The sequence below is a fragment of the Taurulus bubalis genome (assembly GCF_910589615.1).
Source record: "Taurulus bubalis genome assembly, chromosome: 10".
Lineage (NCBI taxonomy): Eukaryota > Metazoa > Chordata > Actinopteri > Perciformes > Cottidae > Taurulus > Taurulus bubalis.
The window spans coordinates 10,580,482-10,604,105 of NC_136598.1; the positions used below are offsets into that span (position 1 = coordinate 10,580,482).

General features: G+C 40.1%; 1 protein-coding gene across 1 annotated transcript in view; it reads right to left on the reverse strand.

Moving 5' to 3' along the window:
• cntn5 (contactin 5) overlaps positions 1-23,624 on the reverse strand; it is an 84,327-nt gene that overhangs the window by 50,600 nt on the left and 10,103 nt on the right. The window contains exons 2-4 of the mRNA XM_079225265.1: positions 14,368-14,574; positions 7,975-8,098; positions 7,697-7,872 (exon numbers count right to left, since the gene is read on the reverse strand). Of these exons, the coding sequence (XP_079081391.1) occupies positions 7,697-7,872; positions 7,975-8,098; positions 14,368-14,574 (507 nt within the window). The remainder of the gene's footprint in view (positions 1-7,696; positions 7,873-7,974; positions 8,099-14,367; positions 14,575-23,624) is intronic.

The following is a 23,624-nucleotide window of genomic DNA, read 5'->3' on the forward strand; positions in this document are numbered from 1 at the left end:
TTTATAATCATGTGAAAATGTCATGGTCATTATCCAGACATGCAGTGATGAAAATTGCAGCAAGCATGGGAGCAGGTGCTCGATGCAAATTAGTTATTTCAAGATCAGTATGAATTAAATTAATGTGCATTAACCACTGCTCATCCCACATTTGTAGAACATTTCAAAGGAGTGTGTGTGTGTGTGTGTGTGTGTGTGTGTGTGTGTGTGTGTGTGTGTGTGTGTGTGTATCTTCCAATGTTCAAGTCAAAGCATCCCATTAATTTCATTACTACTGTACTGCTCAAAGCGGCTCGATACCTGAGCCTCAGTCTCTGCAGAGAGAGAAAGAACTCTTCGGGGAGAGAGATCAGAGGCCTCCTCTCTGCCTGCTGCCTTCAAAGTCCCGGCTGAAAAACAGCCCAAGTGTGAGTTCAGTGGCTCAGGGTTTCAAAACAAAGTGAGAGAAAAAATAGGGATCCTCCTGAAACATCTTTGGTGCAGAGTACGGGACCAGTGGAGAGAATATATAGAGCCTTGGTTGAACCTTTTCCTCGTGTACTGGGCACTTGGTTCCTGATTCTCTGCATGAGACGGGGCAGTGTTCACTTCCACAGCTTGACTTAACCCTCCGGACAAGAGGATACAGTCGAGCGATGCAACAAGGATGTGACTTCGCCCTAGTGCCCAAAAATGATTTTGGCCAAACCAGCCCCAACGCACTGTAGACACTAAACAGTGAAAATATTAGAACACCCCCACCCCCAACGTTACGTATGACAGTATAACGTATGCTTAAAACCTCCCCACTCATAAACCTTTAATATACCCGAGAATCCTAAAACCAAACAAGCCAGCAACAGCTGAACAAATCAAAACTAACTCATTATTTTCTCGCGCAGTTAACTAAAACTGTAATATTGGACTTATTCATGTGCAGCTCTGTATTTTAGGCAGAAATCGGACCTGGATTCTGCAGAATGTGAGTTGCAAATCCCTATGAATTATCATGCCCTGCTTGAAATCACAGAACGTACCGTTTGTTAGCAGGAGTTTAATGTTCCCCAACTAAAAAAGTGAGTTACAAGGAGCCTGCTGTGTGTACGTGACGTCTTAACCTCCATGAATTTTGCACTTTGCACCTTGCACTATCTGTTTATCTAATTTACTTGTTTTAATTAATGAATACACTCTTCAGCTGTAAATATGAATATATTTCAGTCCAGTTAGTTCTATTTTATTGTGTATATATATATATATATATATATATATATATATATATATATATATATATATATATATATATATATATATACGTATATATATATATATATATATATATATATATATATATATATATATATATATATATATTACTTTATTTTAATTTGTATATATCTTTCATCCCTGTTGCTTCTTCATATATTTGATCTTTTATCTTGTGTGTTTGTATTTCAAGTGGTAAGGCGCTACTGATGACGACAAAAAAATTTCCCCTTGGGGATTAATAAAGTATATATTCATTCATTCATTCATTCAATATAACTCAAGTAAGTTAATCATTCTATTTCAAGTCTCCGCAACATATAAAAGCATTTAATTACTTCTTTCAAAAACTCGGCTCATGAGGCAGAGAACTGCCCGTCTGTATCATTAAAGCAGTAGACTACTGTGCCTATGCATGAAAACGTGCAGTGCCGACATGAAAAAGGAGGAAAAAGTTGAGCTCCACACTGAGTGATAAATGCCCGCCATTTGTTATGCTGAACGAGATAGGGAGGGCTTTGCATCCTAATGTGTGCTGCGGGGCACCTCTCTTTGTTTCTGCGGCTCGCCGTTTGAAGAGCCGCACTTTAAAGAAATGTAGCCGAGCGCAAACTGAAGAAACAAATGTGTCACCTCATGCACTAAACAGACATGGATGGAGTGAAAGGGGAACGGCATGTGGTCATGGCATGAGACTATAACGGTTTGCTAAATACAGATTAGTGAAGTTCCTGAACTAAAGAGCTCTCATGTCAAGTTCAAGTTAAGCTCTTTTAGGACATTTATATAATTTTTCTCTAAATTAATAATGTGTAATACTTAAAACATTGCATCTATCTGCAAATATTCTCTAAATCCATATTTGCGACATTGATACTCACAGTATGTAAACTATATCCACAAATAGATCATACTTCTTTTACAGTACGACGATACTACGTTCCACCATTACACAAACAATCATTAATTCCCCCTCAGACATTTCCGACTATCTTCATATCTCGACACAACGACAGCTGGTAAGATGCTGTATTTGTTGCTGACTCAATCGTGCAACTGAGATAGCCACACATGTGTATTCAGTGAGTGATATGTCAGGGCTGTGCCTCAAACCCCCCAGGCCACAGAGAATGTGCTACTATGCCGCTCTGCGAGGAAATGATGCGATTTGGCAACAGAGCGGAATATTAATGATATAATTTTATAGCCGATTATAGGCCATTTCTGGTGTAATACCTTGAACTCAGCGCGGCCTGTCTGTGCTGCATCTTTCCACATTACTCTGTGTAATGCACACCCAACAACAGGATACTAACTGGCCAGTCTGCTATTAGAAAAAGAAAATCCAATTTTGTGCAAAGGTGGCTCGGGTGAAGCTATTGTGCGACGAACAAGAGGCCATTGTCTCAGAGGACACACCTGCCAATCAACCAAACACGACCCCAAACACACCTTGAGCTTTAGCCTTCATATGCTTTAAGACTCTAAGACTAAGACTAACATTCTGTCAACGCACATTAGATGAATAGCAATTAATGGCCCCGCGGCGCCCATTATCGGACAAGAAAAGAAAAGAATAAGTCAAGTGACGTTTCCTAAAGGATCTCCGGAACCACAACGTTGATTAACTTCATTTAAATTGCTGAAATACAGTAAAGCCTTGAAGAGTTCTATCCGCTCAGAAAAAAATTAAACTTACTGTTAAGTTTATGTAATTACATAAACCCCGTAACTTCTAAGGGTGGGGGAGAAAAAAAATTGATAAAGCATAGTATCGCGATAGTTTTACGTAATCAATTATGGGAGGCCTCGGAGAAATAAATGAGAAATGCGCCATCCGCGTGTAAATCAAACGTCTGGACTTCCTGTCACTCGTAGCACCGCTGCTCGCACAGCTGCTCGCACAGCTGTTGCACAGCACACAGGACAAAGTCTGCGACATGACGCTGGTCAAAGACGGAAAAAAAAGCATAAATCAAACTGGCTACGCATCCTCTCGTAGCGCTGGAAGCGGCCGGTGTTACGGATTAACTGCCGACTTTCGGCCAATTAACACGGCCACCTGTTAATCCGGAAACGACGGCGTTTGATGCTCCGACGTCTTTAGGATTTCCACAACAAGCGGAAATAGTGGTTATTTTCATGGTGGATGGCAGAAATGAATGAGATAAGCCACAGAGATAAGCCCCGCCCCCTCTCTGGCGCATCAAGCTTGAATGACACGACTATGCAGACTGTAATACAAGCAGTTCAGTTTGTCAGGTGCAACATTTATAAAAGTGTTGGTCAGTTTTGTCCCATTCTGCAATAAAAATGATTGAAGTGAGATGAACAGACTGAAAACTTTATCTTATTAAATGAAATATGTCGACAGTTTTCCTTTGGGGACAATTTGCGGTTGAAAAAAGGTAATAATTAAGCAATAAGGTACAAGAGGCAGTACTGTATCGTCAATAATGTACGTCGGGCCTAACAACATGTATGTGTATGGCGGTTGCTGCCATACACATACGGGACTATAAAACTGACTGCCTGTTGGCTGGTTGAAAGCAGGGGTGGAGGGACACCGATGCCACCGATGTTAAGAAGTGCTCTCGCTGCTTCTGTCCGACTTTTTCCGTCATTTTTCTCCCCGACGATGTCTAGAGAACTTGCCTCACGTCGGGAAATTACCGACGTAATCACTGGAAATTATCACGATTTTGTGATCAAACCCTTTTCATTCCTCATCTTAGTTTCTGGTTTTATGCACTCGCTCCCCGCTAACTAGTCTGCTCTCAGAGTGTTATCTGCTCTGCTCTCCTGATTGTGAGCCGTATCAACATTTGACTGTACAGCAGGAACAGGAACCACAAATACATTATTCACCGCTGACATTCTCATCAAAAGTCATTCCCCGCAAAATATCAAAGTTTACATAAAACATGTTTGGTAACTGTCAACCTTGAAATGACAACTAACGGTCGCACAATTTAAATCTACCTGTTATTTTAAGTGCGCACTGATATGGAATGCTCTAAATGTAAACAGCCTGTACAGTACTTTATGGCTGAATAAAGTGCACCCTGTGACTCACTCTCAACCAATCACAATGCTTGATTTGATCTACCCGTATTATAAATCACAATATATCACAACACTCAATATATCACAATACTCAATGTATCATGATAATATCGTATCGTGGGACCTCTGGTGATTCCCACCCCTAGTGACTTCGCCGTCATTTCCGGGCGGTGGCCGTAACGTTTCACTAGATCGTTAAAAAGTACACTTTACAAAGTCGGATTTCAATAAAATAGACATCTTCGTAACCCTACAAGTTCGTATGAGTCTAATAAAGCATCATTGTGTGTAGTATATTAGTACCTGTAAAATCCAAATGCGGCCGGACTGTTTTTCCGACTCTGCAGGCTTCCGTAGTCGTGGGAGGTTTATTAGAACACGTCACATGTCTTAAGCGGTAATTTATGCAAAGAATAATACACAGCATGCCCCAATCCGAGCATGTTTAGGCATAAAGGTTATAACTTTTACATGTTTGAACCGAATGACACAGTTTTTTAACTAAACTCCATGGTAATTCCCCAAGGCTTTGTTTCATTGTGATTCTTTAGGTCATTATCTTTACAAAGAGGGGTCTTACAACTCTGTAGGTTGTTGTTTAGGCCTTATAGCATGCATCTGGAAAAACTCAGGGGTGGCCCAAAAATGCATTTTCGGGACTCGGGGCTCAAACGTTAAGACGCTACACTGAGACACTTAAGTGGTCATGTTGGTTGCTGCTGTAAAGGAAGGTTATTCCTTCCTATGTGATGTCATTCTTTTTAAATATTAAGTTTCAAGCTCTAATCCTTTCATTTTGAGGAAAATAGAAAAAAGCAACCAGCGCTACAGTGCAATTCTGGGCAGCCATTTGCAATATATGACACATCTGTAATTCACTAAGCTTTTTTTTTTATCTCTGCCAGGCATGAGAGGAGATTATGTGTTTGGTCCTGTGTGCATCTGCTTTTTTCTGTCTGTCTGTCTGTCTGTCTGTCTATCCATGGCTAATGTTAGCAATACCAGATCCATCAGTCTAATATTGTTTGTGCTCATTCATGATTGTTTGCCTCAGCATCGCTCATGGTTGCAGTGACTCACACTTTTTGAAACACCTTTAATATTCCTCACTCCTCAACTGCTTCAATTTGGAATCCTATTTCTGCTCGGGATTAGGAATCGTTGCCTGCTCTGGTAAAACACAAATGTCAGTCCAGTAGTGTTTCCTATTTTTCCATCAACACTGATGCATTTTATCGTCGTTTGAGAAGTTGACCTGAGGCACAACACACCGTGAGACACAAGCCTGCAAGGAGCTGGTGCAGACAGCTGCATGGATTAAAATGAGTCCGGTGAAAACATGTCTGATACGCACGCTCGTGGTCGAGACGGCGGATTGGACAATTGCAGTCTGCATTCATTCAATCAAATATCACGGGGGTGGTCGCTGCAGACACACCTGGAGGAGATATGCCCTCGACCGAGAGCACCTTTCAAGTTGTGAATCAAACAGGATGCAGTCATGTTAGCCCAACAGATAAAGAAGTGACGCTTACTGACCGTAATGCAAACTTTGACAAATTCACAATAAATAAGGTGCATTGCAAAACACCTCACTGATTCCACAAAGCCTGAAAATTGAGCAAAATACAACCCAAGAATCTCCGCTATGAATCTGATGGATAACATTGCGTCAAGCAAATGCACAGCATTTATGCAAAACAAAAAATAGCTGCCGTTGTCTCAGCTTGAAACTCACAAATACATTAGTGCCTACATGTTACACTGCTAAATTTCCAAGCAAGCTTAATTAATCGAACATATTTGACCATCGAGTGGAGCGAGGGGGTGGAAAAGACCTAGACGGTTAATAGGAAAAATAAGTGTACATGTAGAGATGCAGCTTCTTTCCTTCAAACTATTTTTTTGAAGCGCTAGCTGTGCTTTGCCATCTGGGCATTTTTGCCTGCCAGTGCGGTCTGGCTTATATTTAATTTATGTCTTCTTCTGTTTGTTTTTTTCTGATCACATTGAAATACATGAAACTTTGTGAAGGAAAACCAACAAAACAAAAGAGGAAAAAAACTTCTGTTGGCCTGAAGGAAAAAAAGCTTTTATAAAAAACTCCATTCTTCTTTTCCGTTTACATAGTTCCAGGCTAATCTAGCCATTTGTTTCCAAAGTGATTCCTGTAATAACTCTGAGTCCCTACAACAACACAAGACCATATATGTACTCTACCTTCTAGCAACCTTTTAGAGAACGAGAACGGTGAGCTCCCTGTAGACGTGCCAATAACGCAATTATGGTCATTGCTCCTGAAGAAACTGCAGTGAAAAGCAACAATGCATTTCCCTCTGAGCACAGCGCCCCTGGTCTCTCTCTGTGTTGCCGTAGCCTGTGATGACGTTCTGGAGTTGGAGTTGGCCAGGGGATTACTGGGGGAAGGAATGTGCTTTTTTGCTCTCATTTACCATTGAGACGTGGCATTTGAGGGCCCATACCCTGTTAGCAATGCAACTCAACAGTATCAGATGTAGCCGGTGGGAACTAAACTCAGCAACAAAAACCTTACTGTAGACAGCGTGGTGTTTATTTACCCCTGGAACCAAACAGGTTTATTTTAACTCAGAGAGACACAGAGCTTGCAGCTAATTATTTGCTTCATATGAGAGCCATGATCTTCTTCCCCCCTAAAGGCCTTTACACACCGGCGGCGTGACGGATAAACAACACGGAAATGCAAAATACTCCAATAATTTGCATAAAATCTATCCATACCAGCAGCGATGCGATTTGGAAAAGTTGCAACAATTTTCTAAATAAAAGGTTTGAATAGATTCACGCAGGCAGAAAACCAACTACCTATTGATCCAGAGCAGCGTCTGGCAGTCTGTCTGAATTATATTGTTATATTGTACCGCCTGAGCTATTTGTGAGCTATTTTTTTTTGTTTCGTCTGAGAAAGATGATCTGAGAGATTTTAAGTTCCCTCTGGTAAACAGTTATGCAGTGTATATGTCTAGGGCTTTTATTGTGAAAGGTAAAAATGAAAGGCGGATGGTGGCTCTTGCTTGTGCTGCCTTTGACAGGGTTTAAAGTCATCCATGTTGTTGTACACTATAGTGCACATTTTAAATATGTGATTGGTTGATGCCATTGTTGGCGGTATGAGAGCTCAGAAAAATCCACCTTGTTCCAGAAATTTATTCAGCGGCTTTTTTTTCGCAGTGTAATATTTGTGTTCTGTGTGAATGTATTCAGGACTAAAACAAGAAAACTGACTCAAATGTACATTTTTCTAAAACATAGACATGAAAGGTACATGATACTGTATAGAATATATAGAATATAACATTAGACCTTGTGTACAAATGTTTGTATTAATACATTTAAGTCTACTCACATGCAAACTGCAAAAGAGCTTCTCGACCTAGGACGGTCCCGAAGCCGTTCTCTGCTTTGCACTGGTACTTCCCATAGTCACTGCTCTCACTTGCATTGGTAATAATTAAGTTCCCATCAATGAAGCTGTAGCGGTAGTCTGCTTCTGCGTCTACGGCGGTCCCATTGATGTACCAACTGAAAAACATGAGAAGAATCAGAGATTTGAATACATTTGTGATGAATGACACGCTAATGAGCTGTGAAAGTAGGACTGCAATTAGGAGACATATGTCACACCTGTATGTGGGTGGTGGATTCCCCCGTGCCTCACAGTGCATCACCACTTTCTTTTCATCAGAGTCCAAAGGAAAAATAACATTGTCTGGCTCACGGATGAAAACAGGCCCGAACTCTTCGATTTCTACAAGGGAAATAAGAAAAGATAAAGACAAGGATGATTGCATTCAACACATCATGAGCGCCACTCAGTTTTAACATCCAATTACTTTTTCTATTATTCTATTATAGTTTGGTTAGTACAAGTTCATGGTTTCCCCCCCACCCTCCATAAACCTCTATTATTGGAAACAAGAGAAAAGGCAGATGTGCTGCTCCATAGCGAGATGGAATTATAAACAGCAATAACGAGCATGACATTCAGCAGCAGAGAGCAGATTCTTTGACAGGTGATAACACTATTGTGCGCTACTGTTGAACTGATTTGGTTGCTCAACATTCAGAAACTATTCGAGCAATCCTCAAAGCCAGAGTGTGAATTTGTTTCTTCGCCGAGGAAGCCCGGAGGCTGTTGTACTTGTAAGAGAAATAATAACTTCTCATGTTCAAAGTGAAACAGTTAACCTGGTCGGACGTGATTCTGTTAAGCTCGACCTCAAACCTATCATCCAATACCTTTTACATCTCTTGGACTCACTGTCGTCTGCCTTGAGGTGCCAAGTGATGAGCGAACAATGCTGTTAGCGCATCTTAACACGCTGAGCGCGAGCTCTGCAGCAATAGTTCCCGGCCAGGTTTGGGTGTGAACGCAGCTGCTGTCTCTCAGTCTTGTTTCCCACGACGATTCACGTTTCACATTAAAGCGCATATGTTCAAACAGTAAAACGATATTAACTAAGTAATATTAGAAACATCCCGTTTGTACCTTTGAATCAACATGCTGTTCATCATCTTTTCTCACTCATGTGTTTCCATTCTTTTAAAGAATATTTTGACCACCCTTCCATCTGAAAATAGCCATTTTTCAAAGGGGAAATGTTCCAACAGCCCATTTTTTCCTTTGTTCGTCAGGCATTCTTCTCAACATTGTTACCTATCCTCCTAATAGTCTGTGGCAGGCCTCTATTTTTTATATAACAACTTATCGAGATAAGTAAAAGCACAAGACATTAAACAAGCATGTGGTTAAAAAGCCACTTGGCTCCTTGTGGAGTGTATGTGCATGTGGGAGGGGACATGCGGGTGTGTATGTAGATGCAGATGGCTGTGAATATGAATGAGCATTCGTTGGTGTGGAGGTTCACGTATGTAAGGGTTGGCATTTGTGCTCGCATTAGGACTAGTGATACTAATACTACTGTATTGATTGTTTGCTATTTATTTTGTTATGTTTGTTTATTTGGATGTCAGGGATGGCTCTGATGTGTTGAAAACACAAAATAAAAAGTTCAACAAAAAAGAAAAGCCACTTGGGGCTCAGACATTGGTCAATTCTGGACACTTACTGAACGAAGCTCTTATCTGTGTCCATTCATATTCTATCTACTCATGGCGTTTATGACATAGCAGAGTAAAAGCATTCCAAAAGTAATTAGACATTTGAGTGATTCATTAAAGGCGCAGGGTGCAATCTGCCATCAGTTGTGCCATTTGTAGGTTGCAAAGGGAGTGCGGCCACACTTTCATTGTTTTAGTGGCTGGAAGAGGACGGTTTAAAAGGGGTTGATTAGTTTTAAACTACATTTCCGAGTAGCAGATCATGAAATGCTTTTTGTAAAATGAGGGCACATGAATAAATGGCAGATATCGAACTTTAAACTGTTTAGTAGTGTTACTTTGTATTTTAGTTTTTTTGGTTAAAAATATATTTCCAATGCCACATTTGGTGTGGTGGTCTAAAACATAAGTCAGTATTGCAGTGTAACTGTTTGTTTGACTCCGGACTCCTTACAGTTTTATGTATATGGCTTACAAGTTTGGCCACCTCCCACTTTAAAATTATTATTGAGACAGAAACAAACAACACTACTTTAGACCCCACAGTACCACAATTGAGATGAGTCAAGCAAGTAGGTCCAAGGCATGATTAACAAAATGAATTAAAATACAAAATACAAAAATAATTAACAATTGAAAGAATTAGATTTATTTACTGCCCGCCAAGCAATACATATTTAATCTGCTAATGGCACGCAGACAGGGGATGTGTTGCAGAATTTAGAAATAACATTACTGTAAAAAGTAACATTGGCAGAGTATTTATGTCTTTGCAGTAACACGTTTATCGCCAGCTTGCTTATGTAATGTACAATTTGTGAAATGCTATTTAATACCAACAGCACAAGTAGGACTACACCTGATACATGTTTCATAATCTAAGTGCCTGCTCGTGATTTAAAGTGGTTCTCATGTAAAATTTGAACTCTCACACAAATGCGTCCACATATTGATATATTTTCTGCTGCACAGTCTCTGTTGCAATTCTCTTCTGTTCCTCCAGAGTGCTCTACTCTTTGATCTCGCCTTCTGTTGACACAGAAGTGATGCACTTATTGTAGAAGGGTTCCTTCGGTACAGTGTATTGTGTCTCTGATTTTCAGACTCTCCAAAAGACATCTTGTGTTCTTCAGAAGAATTGTTTCTCTGTGAGATAAATAATGTATGAGGAATATAAGCCCAGTAAACAGACAGTTAATGATGCACTCTTTGTGAAGGCGCAATGCAGCAGCTGAATTTCTGACAGTATATAGATTTTCATTCTTTGTTTAAAGCATTTAGGTGTGCATTACATTTGATCAGGTTCATAACGAATACAACAATGCAAGTCACCAGTCTTAAGTACTTCTCACTATTTATGAATGATCTGATGACAAAAAAAAAGAATCGTGGCCTTGGTTTCCTCAGGGTATGTATAATCTCACCAACGCTTTGTCAGCAATTTACTGCTCCACAGGGAAATCAAAAGCCTTTGAAATAATACCCTAATCAGAGGAGGGAAATTAACCGATATTAAGTTGCAAACCTTGCTGTGCATATAAAGCAAAGCGTGTCTGTTTTTCTAGTGCTCAAAAATAGCAAGAGATTTCTACATTTCTTTACACAGCTCTCTGTCCATCCATCTATGGAGTAGGCGTACACACATACACACACACACACACACACACACACACACACAACAAAACCAGTATGCTCCAGCTGTCCCCTTTTAACTCGTGGGCCATGCTGTATGATAGAATAATCTCTATTTTAAACAAAACAATAGGGCGTCCGTTTATCGAGTTAAGGTACCATCAAGGCCCAGCCGAGAATCACTGAGGAGGATACTGTGTGTCTGCGGGTCATAGACCATTAACTGCAAAGCATTAGATATCAAATTAAAGATGAAAGTTTTACTCTGACTTTGACTTCAAAGTTATTGTTTACATTTACATCCAGTGTTCAAGAGCACAAAGCCAAATCAACAAAAATGAACGTTATGGGCTCTTTCCTTGACTGCGCTGTACTTACTTATGGCTCGGTTCTCTTAGAAAAAAGGCTATGCTTTGTATGCTTTGTGTGCTTTCTTAGATTGACGTAAAAATAGTTAATAAATGGACAACTCAAGCACTGACATCTTATTTTCATCGGTGCCATCGGAGGTGTCCCAACATTGCAATACATTGCATTGACAAAGTTAATTTTACATGTATGTTGCTTAATTATTGCTTAATGTAGCTGTGCCATCCTGCAACACATTCTGTGGCCATCTGAAAACATTAAAGAGTTGGATGGAAAAACAACAACAATTCTAATGTGTAATGACATATGCTCTGTGTGTATCTATACAATACAAACACAAACAAGCATTAACGTTGTTTAATTCACTCAACTTCAAGTGCCGGGCCCATCTGCCAGTCATGGAGCCAAAAAAAAGTGGTATCTCGTCGAAGGCATCAAAGGTGTATTACTTTTTGGCATCCATTCCATCCACAGAACATCAATCCAGTGCAACGGTATAATGCCCTTGTCATCACTGACAATGGAGAGACATCACCTTGGTTATAGAGATGTACATAATTTTATGGCCATACATTGATAATGCTGTCAGAAAAGTAAAAAAAGAACTGACAGAGAGGCACAAAGAAGGAAATAGGTAGCAGAACAACTGAAATAAAGGCAAAAATAAAATGACAAAAATGTGATTGGGATTTTAGTGTCTCTGCCTCTTTTTAATGTCTGTTAAGATTAGGGCTGCAACAACGAATCGATAAAATCGATAAAAATCGATTAGCAAAAGTGTTGGCAACGAATTTCATTATCGATTCGTTGTGTCGCGCGATTATTAAGGCAGTCATAAAGTCGCGGAGAAAAAAAAAAAGAGCGGCGCAGAGCCGCCAGCGTGTCTGAGATTGGAGTGAGAGACTGAGAAACGCTGAGGTTGTGATCTTAGCAAAAATAGAACATCTTGGATGTGACGTGTCGAGTCTTGGCCAACCAGCGTTAAGCGTTATTTCCCTCAAACTTGTTGTTAATGGAAGCTAGTCAGCTTGCTAGCTTACTATCGCGTTAGCTAACGTGTTTGGGTTGTGTATTGTCGTTAAAGTTACGTTATGTTCCGTTACAGTTCAGTATTGCTTGTAAAAAAACGTAACGTGGTGAAACATGGCGTTACCCCCCGGTCTGGTTCAGTTCACGCTGTCACTCGTTAACGTTAAATCGGCACTGGCGGATCTGGCTGCAGGTTGTTTTTTTACTCAAAGTAGACTGAATCAAATCACATAGTTGGGCTTAGCCAACAACGTCATTTTGTGGTCGTAAGAGGCCCAGAATGAAATAGTTTAAGGAAGAGGACTCTATATGCAGCGCAGCTTGATGTAGAGCTGAGATGGGCCTGGAGGTTTCGGTCAAAACAGACGTGAGAGGAGCAGTACAGCTTCCCACTGTCCCAGTGTTTCATACATATTGATAAAGCAGGGTATGCTAAAGCAGCCTCTACTCCAAGGAGATCAATTACAGTAAAAAGGCAGATGTAAAGCATACATGTGTATGTTTTTAGTGTTAGTCCATTTTAATCTAATTTGTTTAATTAACAGCTCGGGGATGTTCAAGGAGCAACCTGTTTGTGCTTTCTGAACATGTTTTGCACTGTGAATTTGCACTGTCACTTCTGTTTTTGAACAAAGGGTTGGAAATTAATGTTTTTTTGCTTTTTTATCCGATTCATCGATTAATCGAAAAAATAATCAACCAATTAATCGATTATTAAAATAATCGTTAGTTGCAGCCCTAGTTAAGATCCTTTCTGCCAATTCAGCAGCTACTTCAAATGTCCATTAATTAAGCAGTCCATGTGCAATGAGCATGATGTAATTACTCGTAAATTAAAGCTTTAATATGTCCTTATAGCCTCTAGAATTATTCATACTGTAATACAGGATGTGAGTAAGTGACCCATGTAGATTTATGACAGTGTGTTTCCATGCTGGTGTTTGGGATATTAAATCTTCCCCTTTGACAAAGATATCCATCATATCTATAGTGTCTATCCTGACAGTAACACAGAGAGAGCTGGATATTGCCATGATCCCATTTCAATTTCATAAAGGCCACGACCCCGGTCACTGCAGACCATGCACAGTGATGATAGATAGGCGAGAGTCATTTCCAGACCAAATCTAAACAGGCAGGAAGTCTGCACACTCAAAGTGAGTCCAGAGATGGCAGACTGTTAGCAGAGAGCAGACACTGCAGAGTGCATTCACACCAATCAAGCTTTTCTCTTCCCAACTCTGTGTGGAGTGTCCATTCTTTTAAATTGCTTCATTTTGGCAGGAGAGAACGATGTCATCTGAACTCAGGTGACACTCTAAGACGACCTGAAGATCCAGGTCTCTCAGTCATGCATGATGTGACTGCCAGGCAGTCGGCCGGAACTGATAATGTCATCCAGAGCTAATAACAGGAAACGACACAAAAAAGCTCAGCTGTCTGGGCAGAACGAGGCAGATGCTGACATTTGATAGCTAGTAATGACTCCTAACAATATCAACCGAAGGCAACCCAGTCTTTACGGGTAATCACATTCAGCTCCCTCTTTCTGTATCCTCAAAAGTGCTAAATTCAATATGCAGAGCATTTCTGTTGACTCCACACGGCTCTCAACATGGCGACTGGCTCGCAGCGCTTACAGTGGAAACAACCCCAACAGTGCTGAGGGAGCTAAGAGTGTTTACCTGAGGGTTATCACAATATTTTTAAATAGCAAATAGTCGCTTGATGCGATATTAATGCTCAGTCTGTCATATAAGGAAGATTTTAACGAATGAACACCTTAGCGGGTAAATTATGCCAAAGAATACACAGCTGCTCAATATTGTGAATGTGAACTTCCACAAACAGGAAAGCAAAAACTTTTCAATTTTGGTTGAGACAAGAGCAAACAAACTGTGGGTTTGACTGCACCATTAGTTTTACCTTCACTCCTGTAGTCCTCCTGAGAGCTGAACAGACTCAGGGCTGACAGGGGATGACTGGAGAAAGCAGGCCAGTCAGGAGTCACCAGCCCGCCACTGTGGTGTTGTCGAGGTCTGCTGCGCGAGTTGAGCACTGACGAGCTGTCTGCTTTCATTCGTAACACTGCTGCATATGATATAGGCCGTGCGGCAACAGCTCTTGCAAAGTCTGAAAAAAAGAAAAGGTAAAACACAGTGAAGAATTACGTCATTTATGCTGTAATTCGTTCATGCGGTCTATTTTGTTCACACATTTATTGCATTTCGGTCAATAGTCCTTATTTTGAGTAAATTGGTCAACGTTTCAGCATAAAGAATGGTGTCTTAGATAAATATTCAGAAAGGTATCTTAAATCAATCTCCTAATGGAGAGAAAGAATCATGCAAATGGCTCTGTCATCGAGTAGTAGTATCCTCTGTACTAGCATCCTCCTCTGTGAAAACTAAATCCCATACTACTGTATGAGGAATCCTTTACAACAAATTGGTGTTCTGTAAGGCAGGGATCTTGCTGAACGAAAACAAAGTGTAGAGACAGCAGGATAAGGATGTGTCACAATTCAGAGACAGCTCTGAGTGGAATGGGTGGAAAAACCTTGAATGCATATTCTGCAGTCTGCAGAAAAGGCATGTACGGTTGAGAAACATGGGCTTAGTATCTGTGATGTACTTGCAGGGCTGCAGACTAACTTGTTACATTGGTTGCAGTCGGTAAAGGCCATATCTGCCAAAGATGTTGGGTCAGTAGGGCGTCCAAGTCACGCCACGCTTTGATGCTCACATTTGTACTGTGTGAAAATTGGCCCCGGTCGGGATTAGGTGCAAATCGGCTGTTTACATATTGCGTTGGTTGAAGGGCAGCCCAGTGTGTGCAAAGCGCGTGTGTGTTTAGGCGAGAGACAGAGGGATGGCAATCAGAGCAGATCAGCTGTTGGCGAGGAGACTTTAGCGGTAAAGTTGTCTCATGTTATTAAATGCACTGTGTCACACACCCACACACACTTATTTTATTCTCTATTTCTAGAATAATGCATGCAGTCTTTCCCCCTTGGCTTCCAAACAGTCAGTCGTTTTCTGCAGCAGCATGTAGTCACCATTAGAGGTACAGTGTAAAGGCGCTTACGATGCCTTAGGTAAAAACATGCACTTACAAGGTACAACAGATACTCTGCATATTCTGAAAAGCACCGTCATCAAAGTCTCACATTGAATAAAATGGTGAAAGTGTAACAAAACAGGAGAGAGACAGCTTCCTTTATACTAAAAGAGTACACGGAGGTTCAGAATAATATCCTCTCTGAAATGTAAACTGTCACTAGTCATTGCTGTCACCGCATTCTGCTCCTACTTACTTTTGAAGAATTCAATACAAAGTGTAATGTGCCAGCTTGTTGTCTTTTATGATACTATAAATGTAACAACTGAAGATTACACGCACAATTAGTTCACCCATGACAGCTGATCATCAACACATATTTTTTAAGAGTACAATCCAACATACTGAGAAATATGGAAATATTTCTGTTTCGGGTAAAATGCTTAAAGAGAAAATGCAAAAAGACTAGAAACTTGAATCTCAGCTAGAGTCTAATCAGAGTTCTGCAAAAAAAAAAAAAACGATATAGTGCTATGAAAGAACCTAACAAAACTGAGAAATAATTATGTGCCCTGGGGACTTCAATCTACAAATGAAGAACGGGCAATTACTGTATTACATATTATGAGGAGAAGCAAAGTACTGAACTCCATTGGAAATTAAAGGTATAGTGAATTTGAAAATTGATAAGCAGAGCAATTAGCTGGTTGGCAGCCATTCAAATCATTTATCTTGCTGGGAATCAGCTCGATTGAGGTGTCAGTCACATCCCCGCTGCTGAAGCCCACGGTTGGCTAAACAATGCAGAGCAAGCTACTCTTTCCTTTGACAGATGTGAAAGTTAAAAGCAATATTAACTTCAGGATACAAACTAGCCCGTTGGGTGAATTACAATGACAATCCTTATCCATATAAATGTTGATACATCAAAACATTGTTGTGTCCAACAAACTGTACATTGAACATTCCATACCAATTAGCTCACAATTAAAGACGCTAAGCAATAGTTTAGCTGAACAATTACTTCTCTAATTAGTCCCTGTGTGCAGTCATTTTTTTTACATTTCTCAAAGATTTATCAGCAGTTACTGGGTTGAATGCCTCTTTATTCTAGCTACTGTTCTCCTTTTGGATATGTGTTTTTGATTGGTCCGCATATTCTTTTTACATTGTTATTAAAAAAATATTGTTTTTGCAATCTATTTTTGTCGATGTAAAGACTTTCAGAGCCTTATAACGCTGATCCACTGTCTGGTCTTTTACACTTTAGCACCTCAAAGATAATTCTGTTAAGCCAATTTTGTCCCTCCCATAAAATTCTGGTCCATGAATTAAAGATCTTTTCAAAATTCACAGTAAAGTATAATTCAACCATTCAGTGCTGAGACACAATACTCGGATGGGAGAGGTAACAATATTATTGACTGAACATCAGAAATATGATGCAAGCTGCACCTTATTTACTTTAACTGTGGTTAATTTAACTATGGTATTGGGAGGTGAGCATGGTGACAAAAACTTTGGCTGTGTGCATCATTAAGGAAGGAATGATGGTAAATCAATGTATGCTCACTATTTTTTGTCCTGCATATTTGAAAGCAACCTTTCTAGTGTTGTCATGCACATCTGTATTGTGTTGCTCACACTAATCAACCCGTTTCTCACACTGAATTTATATATATACATTTTTTTTAAATCAAATGAGAGCTGAGAACAGCTGTTTGAGACCGAACTGTCAGAGGCAGACTGGACTTAATTCACGTTGCGTTGCTGTGCACCTGTTCAGGTGACAGCACCACCCAGTATCTCTCTGACGATTGCAGTGTGGCGTCGACACAGATGACAAGGAAACAGCTTATTATAACATGAGTTGATCCTGTTAAAAAATGACAGCTGCACAGACTTCATTTAATCAATGTTCAAAATGCTGTCAGTACTAAAGGCTCATTTCTCTTACAGTAGTAAATGGGGGATGTAAACAAGCCTTATTATCTCAATGCCAGTTGGCATACTTCTGTCATGGTAATCAATCACATTCATCGGAAGTGTTAATGTGAATGTGCTTATACTGTACTAACAAATGGAAAGCAAATATTTATGCGTATCAATATTAAAATCTTTTTTTCTAAATGATTCATGGCACCATGGCAGAAGTGAATCGGATAAAAACAGTAGAGGATCACACAAGAAACAAGTGGCAATACACTGAGGGTCAGCATGTGCACATGTGCCAGGCGTTACTCTTCTGTCATATGCCTATGGCTTTGTGCTGAGGTTGTCACAATTCTGACAGTCAGTTATGTTGAGGTCAAAACCCCAGCAACACGTGTCGTATATAGATCAACTATATTGTTTACACCAACAAGTTTTGTCTAGTGACCTTCATCAGGGTCATCCATATTCACTTCTGTTGCGACACTCAGATGTAAATGCATGCAAATTAGCAGGGCAGGCGCCATTTCTCAAGATGACGCTTCATTGTACATGTGTGTGCACAATATTGAAAGGTATTTCTAATATTCTTTCCATCTCTCCTATCACTTAATATTATGAGCGAATTTCCCCTCTGGGCAATGTCAGAAGTGGAGGGAGATGTTATGTTGGATCGTACATGATGTAGTTTAGGGTCTCTACTGTGACAGACTGCTCAGCCAGTAGCACATCTCCACTAAACCAACTACGGGAACTGGTAACAGGAGATATTTGGATCCATTTCTTCCTATTGGTCATTCATTTTCCTCGTAAATTAGCAGAGAAGATTACATGGAAATGTTGCTTGCGTATGAAACACTGAAAATTAGAAGCATTTAATTGTGAGCCCAACAGTCAATTGAATAAAAAAAAATCATGAGGCAATCTTGAAAAAAAGTATAGTATTGCAACTATTTAAACGAGAATACAAAGGCGGGCCTCTGGTTAAAATATTGTTTGGCTTTTCTATCATTGTGACTGTAGATGCATGCCAGCAGCGTTTTCCCTGCTGGCCGTTGTGACAGTTCTTCCCGTCTCTTTCTCTGTGCCTCAGCAGCATAAACAAACTAGGAGATGATACAGACGTTTAAAACACTTTCCTGGAAGCAGGGCCAGAGCACACCCCTGTTATACATCAAACGCGGATATCGTGTCAATAACAGCCTATACATGGTGTATATTGTTCTGGCAAGTGCAAGTTATAAATGTCCATTTCCTTCACCTGGGAAAATAACATTTCAGACCAGGGCTAGACCCTGACGGCATACTAACAGAAAAAAAGAAAAGTCTCTTTTGTTTGTTTGACGACTGAAGGCGACAGACACTTGCTCTTGTCGGCTGCAACCTTCATCTGATAAAAGCAATGACCCTTGCAGATCCCATTGATCCCTATCTTTCAGAGGGTACAAAATCAGAAACACTCATTGTTGTTGAAAGGGCTGCACCTGCTGCTATTTAGGGAGCTTCAGAACAACAACATCGGTGATCGTTTCAGGTCTTAACACCACCTCTGTGATAACATCACCGAAGGAGACCAGGGCCATTCTACACTGGAACAAAGAACAAAAAAGCCAAACGTTCCTGTTACCTTGTCCTTATTATTGAACCAGTGTTAAACTGTGGGTTTACTGAAAGGGAGACAAACAATAGAAACTTAGCAAGTCTAAATTATCATCAAGTAGCCAACTGAGGAAACTTAAATAGCTTAGAGACATGGGGGCATGCTAACAAACTAACAACATAAGTGAAGGGGAGGCTGAAGGAAGATGACATGTTTTAGGCAAACAGAGGGGAGACCCGGGGAAACAGTGTGATACTTCACATTCAATTTCTGGTAGATAAAATTGTATGTAAAAATTGCCAACAAACAGTTGCCTGAGTAAACGCACCAATGCACATGCACCAATGACACACATTTTGGTTATAGTTCAGCTAAATTGAAGTGGAATTAATGCAAAAATGATTACAAAATGGTATTGTTTTAGGCTGCACATTTTGTTGATTGCTGTCCATATTTGTTTGATGTTAAAAAAGTGGCAACCAAAGGCCAAGGATTGGCCATTCTCATCAAAGCTGTTAGTGTCCAGCCCTGATCCACTCGCATTAGATCACTGGGCTGTCACGGCGCAGGAGACGGCGTGTGAGTCGCGGGCTTGTCTGCAGCCTCTGGACGACTGCGGTGTGAAGAATTAATTAGAATAACATACAGTAAGTAGGTGAGACGCTCATGGGGGACTCATGGGGACTCAAGTGGACGGACATGATTAGACATAGCCTGTGAGATTAATGAAGACCTTCACAGGGAGATTATATTGACTGAAGCTGATTATGCTTGAGACCATTTATTCAGCCGAATATCATTACGGATGGAACAATCCATACATCATATGCAGCCTCACCTCGCCTTCTATCACAGCCGACTACTTACTAAAACCCTCTTTTTTTATATGGAGATTGTATGAGCTGGTTCAACCTTGTCGGAGTAACGATGTAACCACAGCGGTATGATGTATGGTATTATGTTGTCAGGCCTCTTAATGGGAAGCATGGAGATCTCTAACCAGCATGCTGTGCTACTGATATTCACTTTTTCTTTATGTAATGCCCGTACTGGAGATAAAACCTGATTCTACTGTGACATAGTACGTTTTATCTGAATCTAAAATATGAAGCAAATGACAAAAAACTTTTGTAATTGGCTTCAGGCTATGTGGCGCATGACAGCAAGATACAAATGTTGGCGTCAGCACACAGGCTCATTGTACGTACTTGTGTATTCTAAAATGCCCCAAATCCCACGGTACTGATTATAGTGTTGATCACTGTATACACCAAAGACACTTTACTGCCAAGACTTGAATGTTGATCCCAACTTCTAATGGTTACAGAATTTTTTTACATTTTTTTTTTTTTTTATCATTTCATCTCCTTGGCCCAAGTTGTGAGTATAAGAGAGGCTGTCACAGCTCAGGTTAGCCTGCCAGTTGGAGAAAGTCCATAAGTGCCTGATGGTGGGAGCCAAATATAGTTCCTAAGGCGTGTGTGTGTGCAGTATATGTACACAGAAAGATAATCACCTGCAGAGTTGCAACTCAGTATTGTTTTAGGCATTGATTTTGTTATTTGGGTTCGTGGGATGTTGGGATGTTGGGAATGTTCCTGTTCCTTCGGAGAGACTCCGTATTTCAATGTTTATTTTTTAAGGCATTCGATCGCCGCAATATATTCTTTGCATGGTCCCACTTTCTGTGTAGTGCATGCAAATGCTCCATTTCCCTGTATTTATAGTGCATGACTCTTGTGCCCTTGGTGAAAATGACTTCATGCATCAGCTATATAGCACTACACATCCGTATCCCCCGCAACCCACTTTTAATATTGAGATACCTCAGACTTAAGTATTTCAATCAGAGGAGGGGGGAGAGAGAAGCAAAAATGTCCGCAGACATCATGCTTGCCTAGCCCACTTTCTACACAGGCGAGAAATGGAATTGTGCTGCCCCTCTCTGCATGGTTTAAATCTATACGATATGAATAAGGACCGGACCGCGGAGACAGGTACAGCGGAGAATAAAATAGAGCAGGGCAACTATTGTCTTCATAGTGAGTATTTTCAGAATATTCAGAGTGTACAGAAGGTCAATAATCCATTACATCATGTCAAAAGTATCATAACGGAGAAAAAAGACTGCATCACACCCCTGGGAGAGGCTCTTCATGTCTCCTGCTGCTGGAAACACTGAAAACCAAATTGAAGTGCGGCACTCTTACTGAAATGTGACATATTTCTGACAGTTGTGAGCTCTAAAAGCGTACTCAGCTCAAAGTGTTTTTTTTGTGGGAAACCACAACTTTTATAGATTTTCTGTGCTACCTATGGTCCTTGCACAGCGTTGTGGTGACAACAAGTGCTGCTGACGCACCAATTTTGCATGTTTTCTTTTCAGTTTTGTTTGTTTTCTTTCACAGTTTAAGTCAATACCATGATTGTAAGAGCGCTGCAGATCAACTGTGCAACACTCATTTGATTGATTTAATTTCAGTTATGGATAAGGTAATGCTCAGCTGTTGTTTTGTGGATTGATGATGGCAGGAAGTGCAAGTTCCTTCATAATATCTGATGAAAGTCTATTGAGAGTCATCCCTCTAAAGTAACCAAACAGGAATGAGCATAGACAATGTCTCCCAAGGCAAAAGAACTAAGACAACAAACACAAGTAAAGACCTGTCATTGCTTATTATATGACAACAATATGCCTGAGGACAATGCTGATGAATGGTGCATCTCTTCTTTTTGCTTTATTTGTAATGCTACGCCTATAAAATGTAAGTTGTCTACACTGTTATATGTAGCTCATGGCTCTCTTATAGTACAAAGACTTTAGAGAGGAAGAAATGCAGACCGGAATTGTATACATGGACAAAATGAGACGAGGGTATGATCATGAATGCATTTTTTCAAATTGCATGTTCAATTTCCCATCAAATTAAAAAACATTTAGTTGTTACTGAAAGTACCAAATGTCCAGAACCGAATATTGATTAATTTGATAAAAGCTCACAACTCTTGTGCATGCAGGGGCCCGACCATCTCTATTTACATACAGGGAAGAATGTGTGGCACAAATAGTATGTGTGCTTAAAAGCTTCAACTTCCTCTATTTTACTTGGAAAAAGAAGACAAATGAGGCCACTGTAATCTTGGTTGTGCTAATGTGAAATGGGAATTATTTTGTGACATCATCATTGCTGAAAGGTTAATGACTTGCAGTTAATGAATGTGCATGTTATCATATTTGATTGAATGTAAAAACACAAACAGAACTCCACTTTCCTTTCCTGCAGTGCCATTCAGATTCAGAGCGTGCTGCATAGGAGTCTGATTCCATGAGCTTGAATTCCATTAATCTGAAACTTGTCTTGAATTATTTCATTGCTTAGGCTCCAGAAAATCTAGATATTTTTCACCTCTGATGGTTGAACTGGCAATTTTGGAGAAAATAGTAGACATGGTCACGAATTTCTGTCCACACGAGTATGGAATGTAAAGGTAGAAAAATCAATCCCATAATAAAGTTCATTAAGGCTTTCTAAAACTAGCCGACCCATTTTTTTCTGAGAGGCAATTACTTTGCAAAGCAGTAAGACAACAGGGCCCTATTTCTCGTACCTGGCTCAACAAAGTCAAGCAAATGTCCTATTATCCATCTTAAATTAGCGAGATGATTGACGTCAGGCTAACTCGGTTTCTCCACGAAAGATCCGTGCTGAAACGGTCTCGTTAATTCTAACCAGACGTCAGTCATCTGGATAAATGTATGTGCCTCGGAAGGGATAATAATCGAGCACTGACACCACGATGTTCTAACAGTACAATGGCAAATATATATTTTTTTCTCTCCGCTGAGAAGCAGGAGATGATCATGAACGCATATGAGGAATTCATTACCTTAATCATTCACAGCAAACGCGTTGCGAATATTCCAACGTTTTTGCAATGTTGTTGGTGTGAACGTAGCTTAACACCGCCCCCGGTGCGAGACACATGCGTCGCAAATATAACAGACAAGTTAAATGTGTCAGTGTTGGGAAAATGTATCGGCAAATTTTAAGTGCTTCATCACCCAAATCGATCAGATTATATTTGTTTAAATGTGCCTGCAGGCAGTAGTATACGAATAAATATATATATTTATGAGGATATATGTACTGTATGTGCGTATGTATCATGTACTATATATGTGTATATACATGTATGTGTAGATTACCATACAACTAGCAGTTTGAATATGTGTATGGGCGGATCAGTATGTATGTATTATTCATAATCAGAAATTCAATCTATTGAAGCAGCGAAAATAAATTGTGTATGATTCTCTGTATTCTCATCATGAGTCCACCTTAATCATGTTCTACAATAATGATATGCATGGTGTACTAATAACACTGTCATATAATTGTGAGTGCTTTTAACACATCCATAAGTTTCTTAAGCGCTAAATAAACTTAAGAACAGCGTGGCATGCAGCGGGTGATAGTCCATGTCTGTGAGACGGGCAATCGGCTGCGCCTGTGGTGTTCAATGTCTGCGGCTCGAGAAGCTCTCGTAAATAAGTGATTCCTTGTCATCAGAATCGATAGCGCTCTGACAG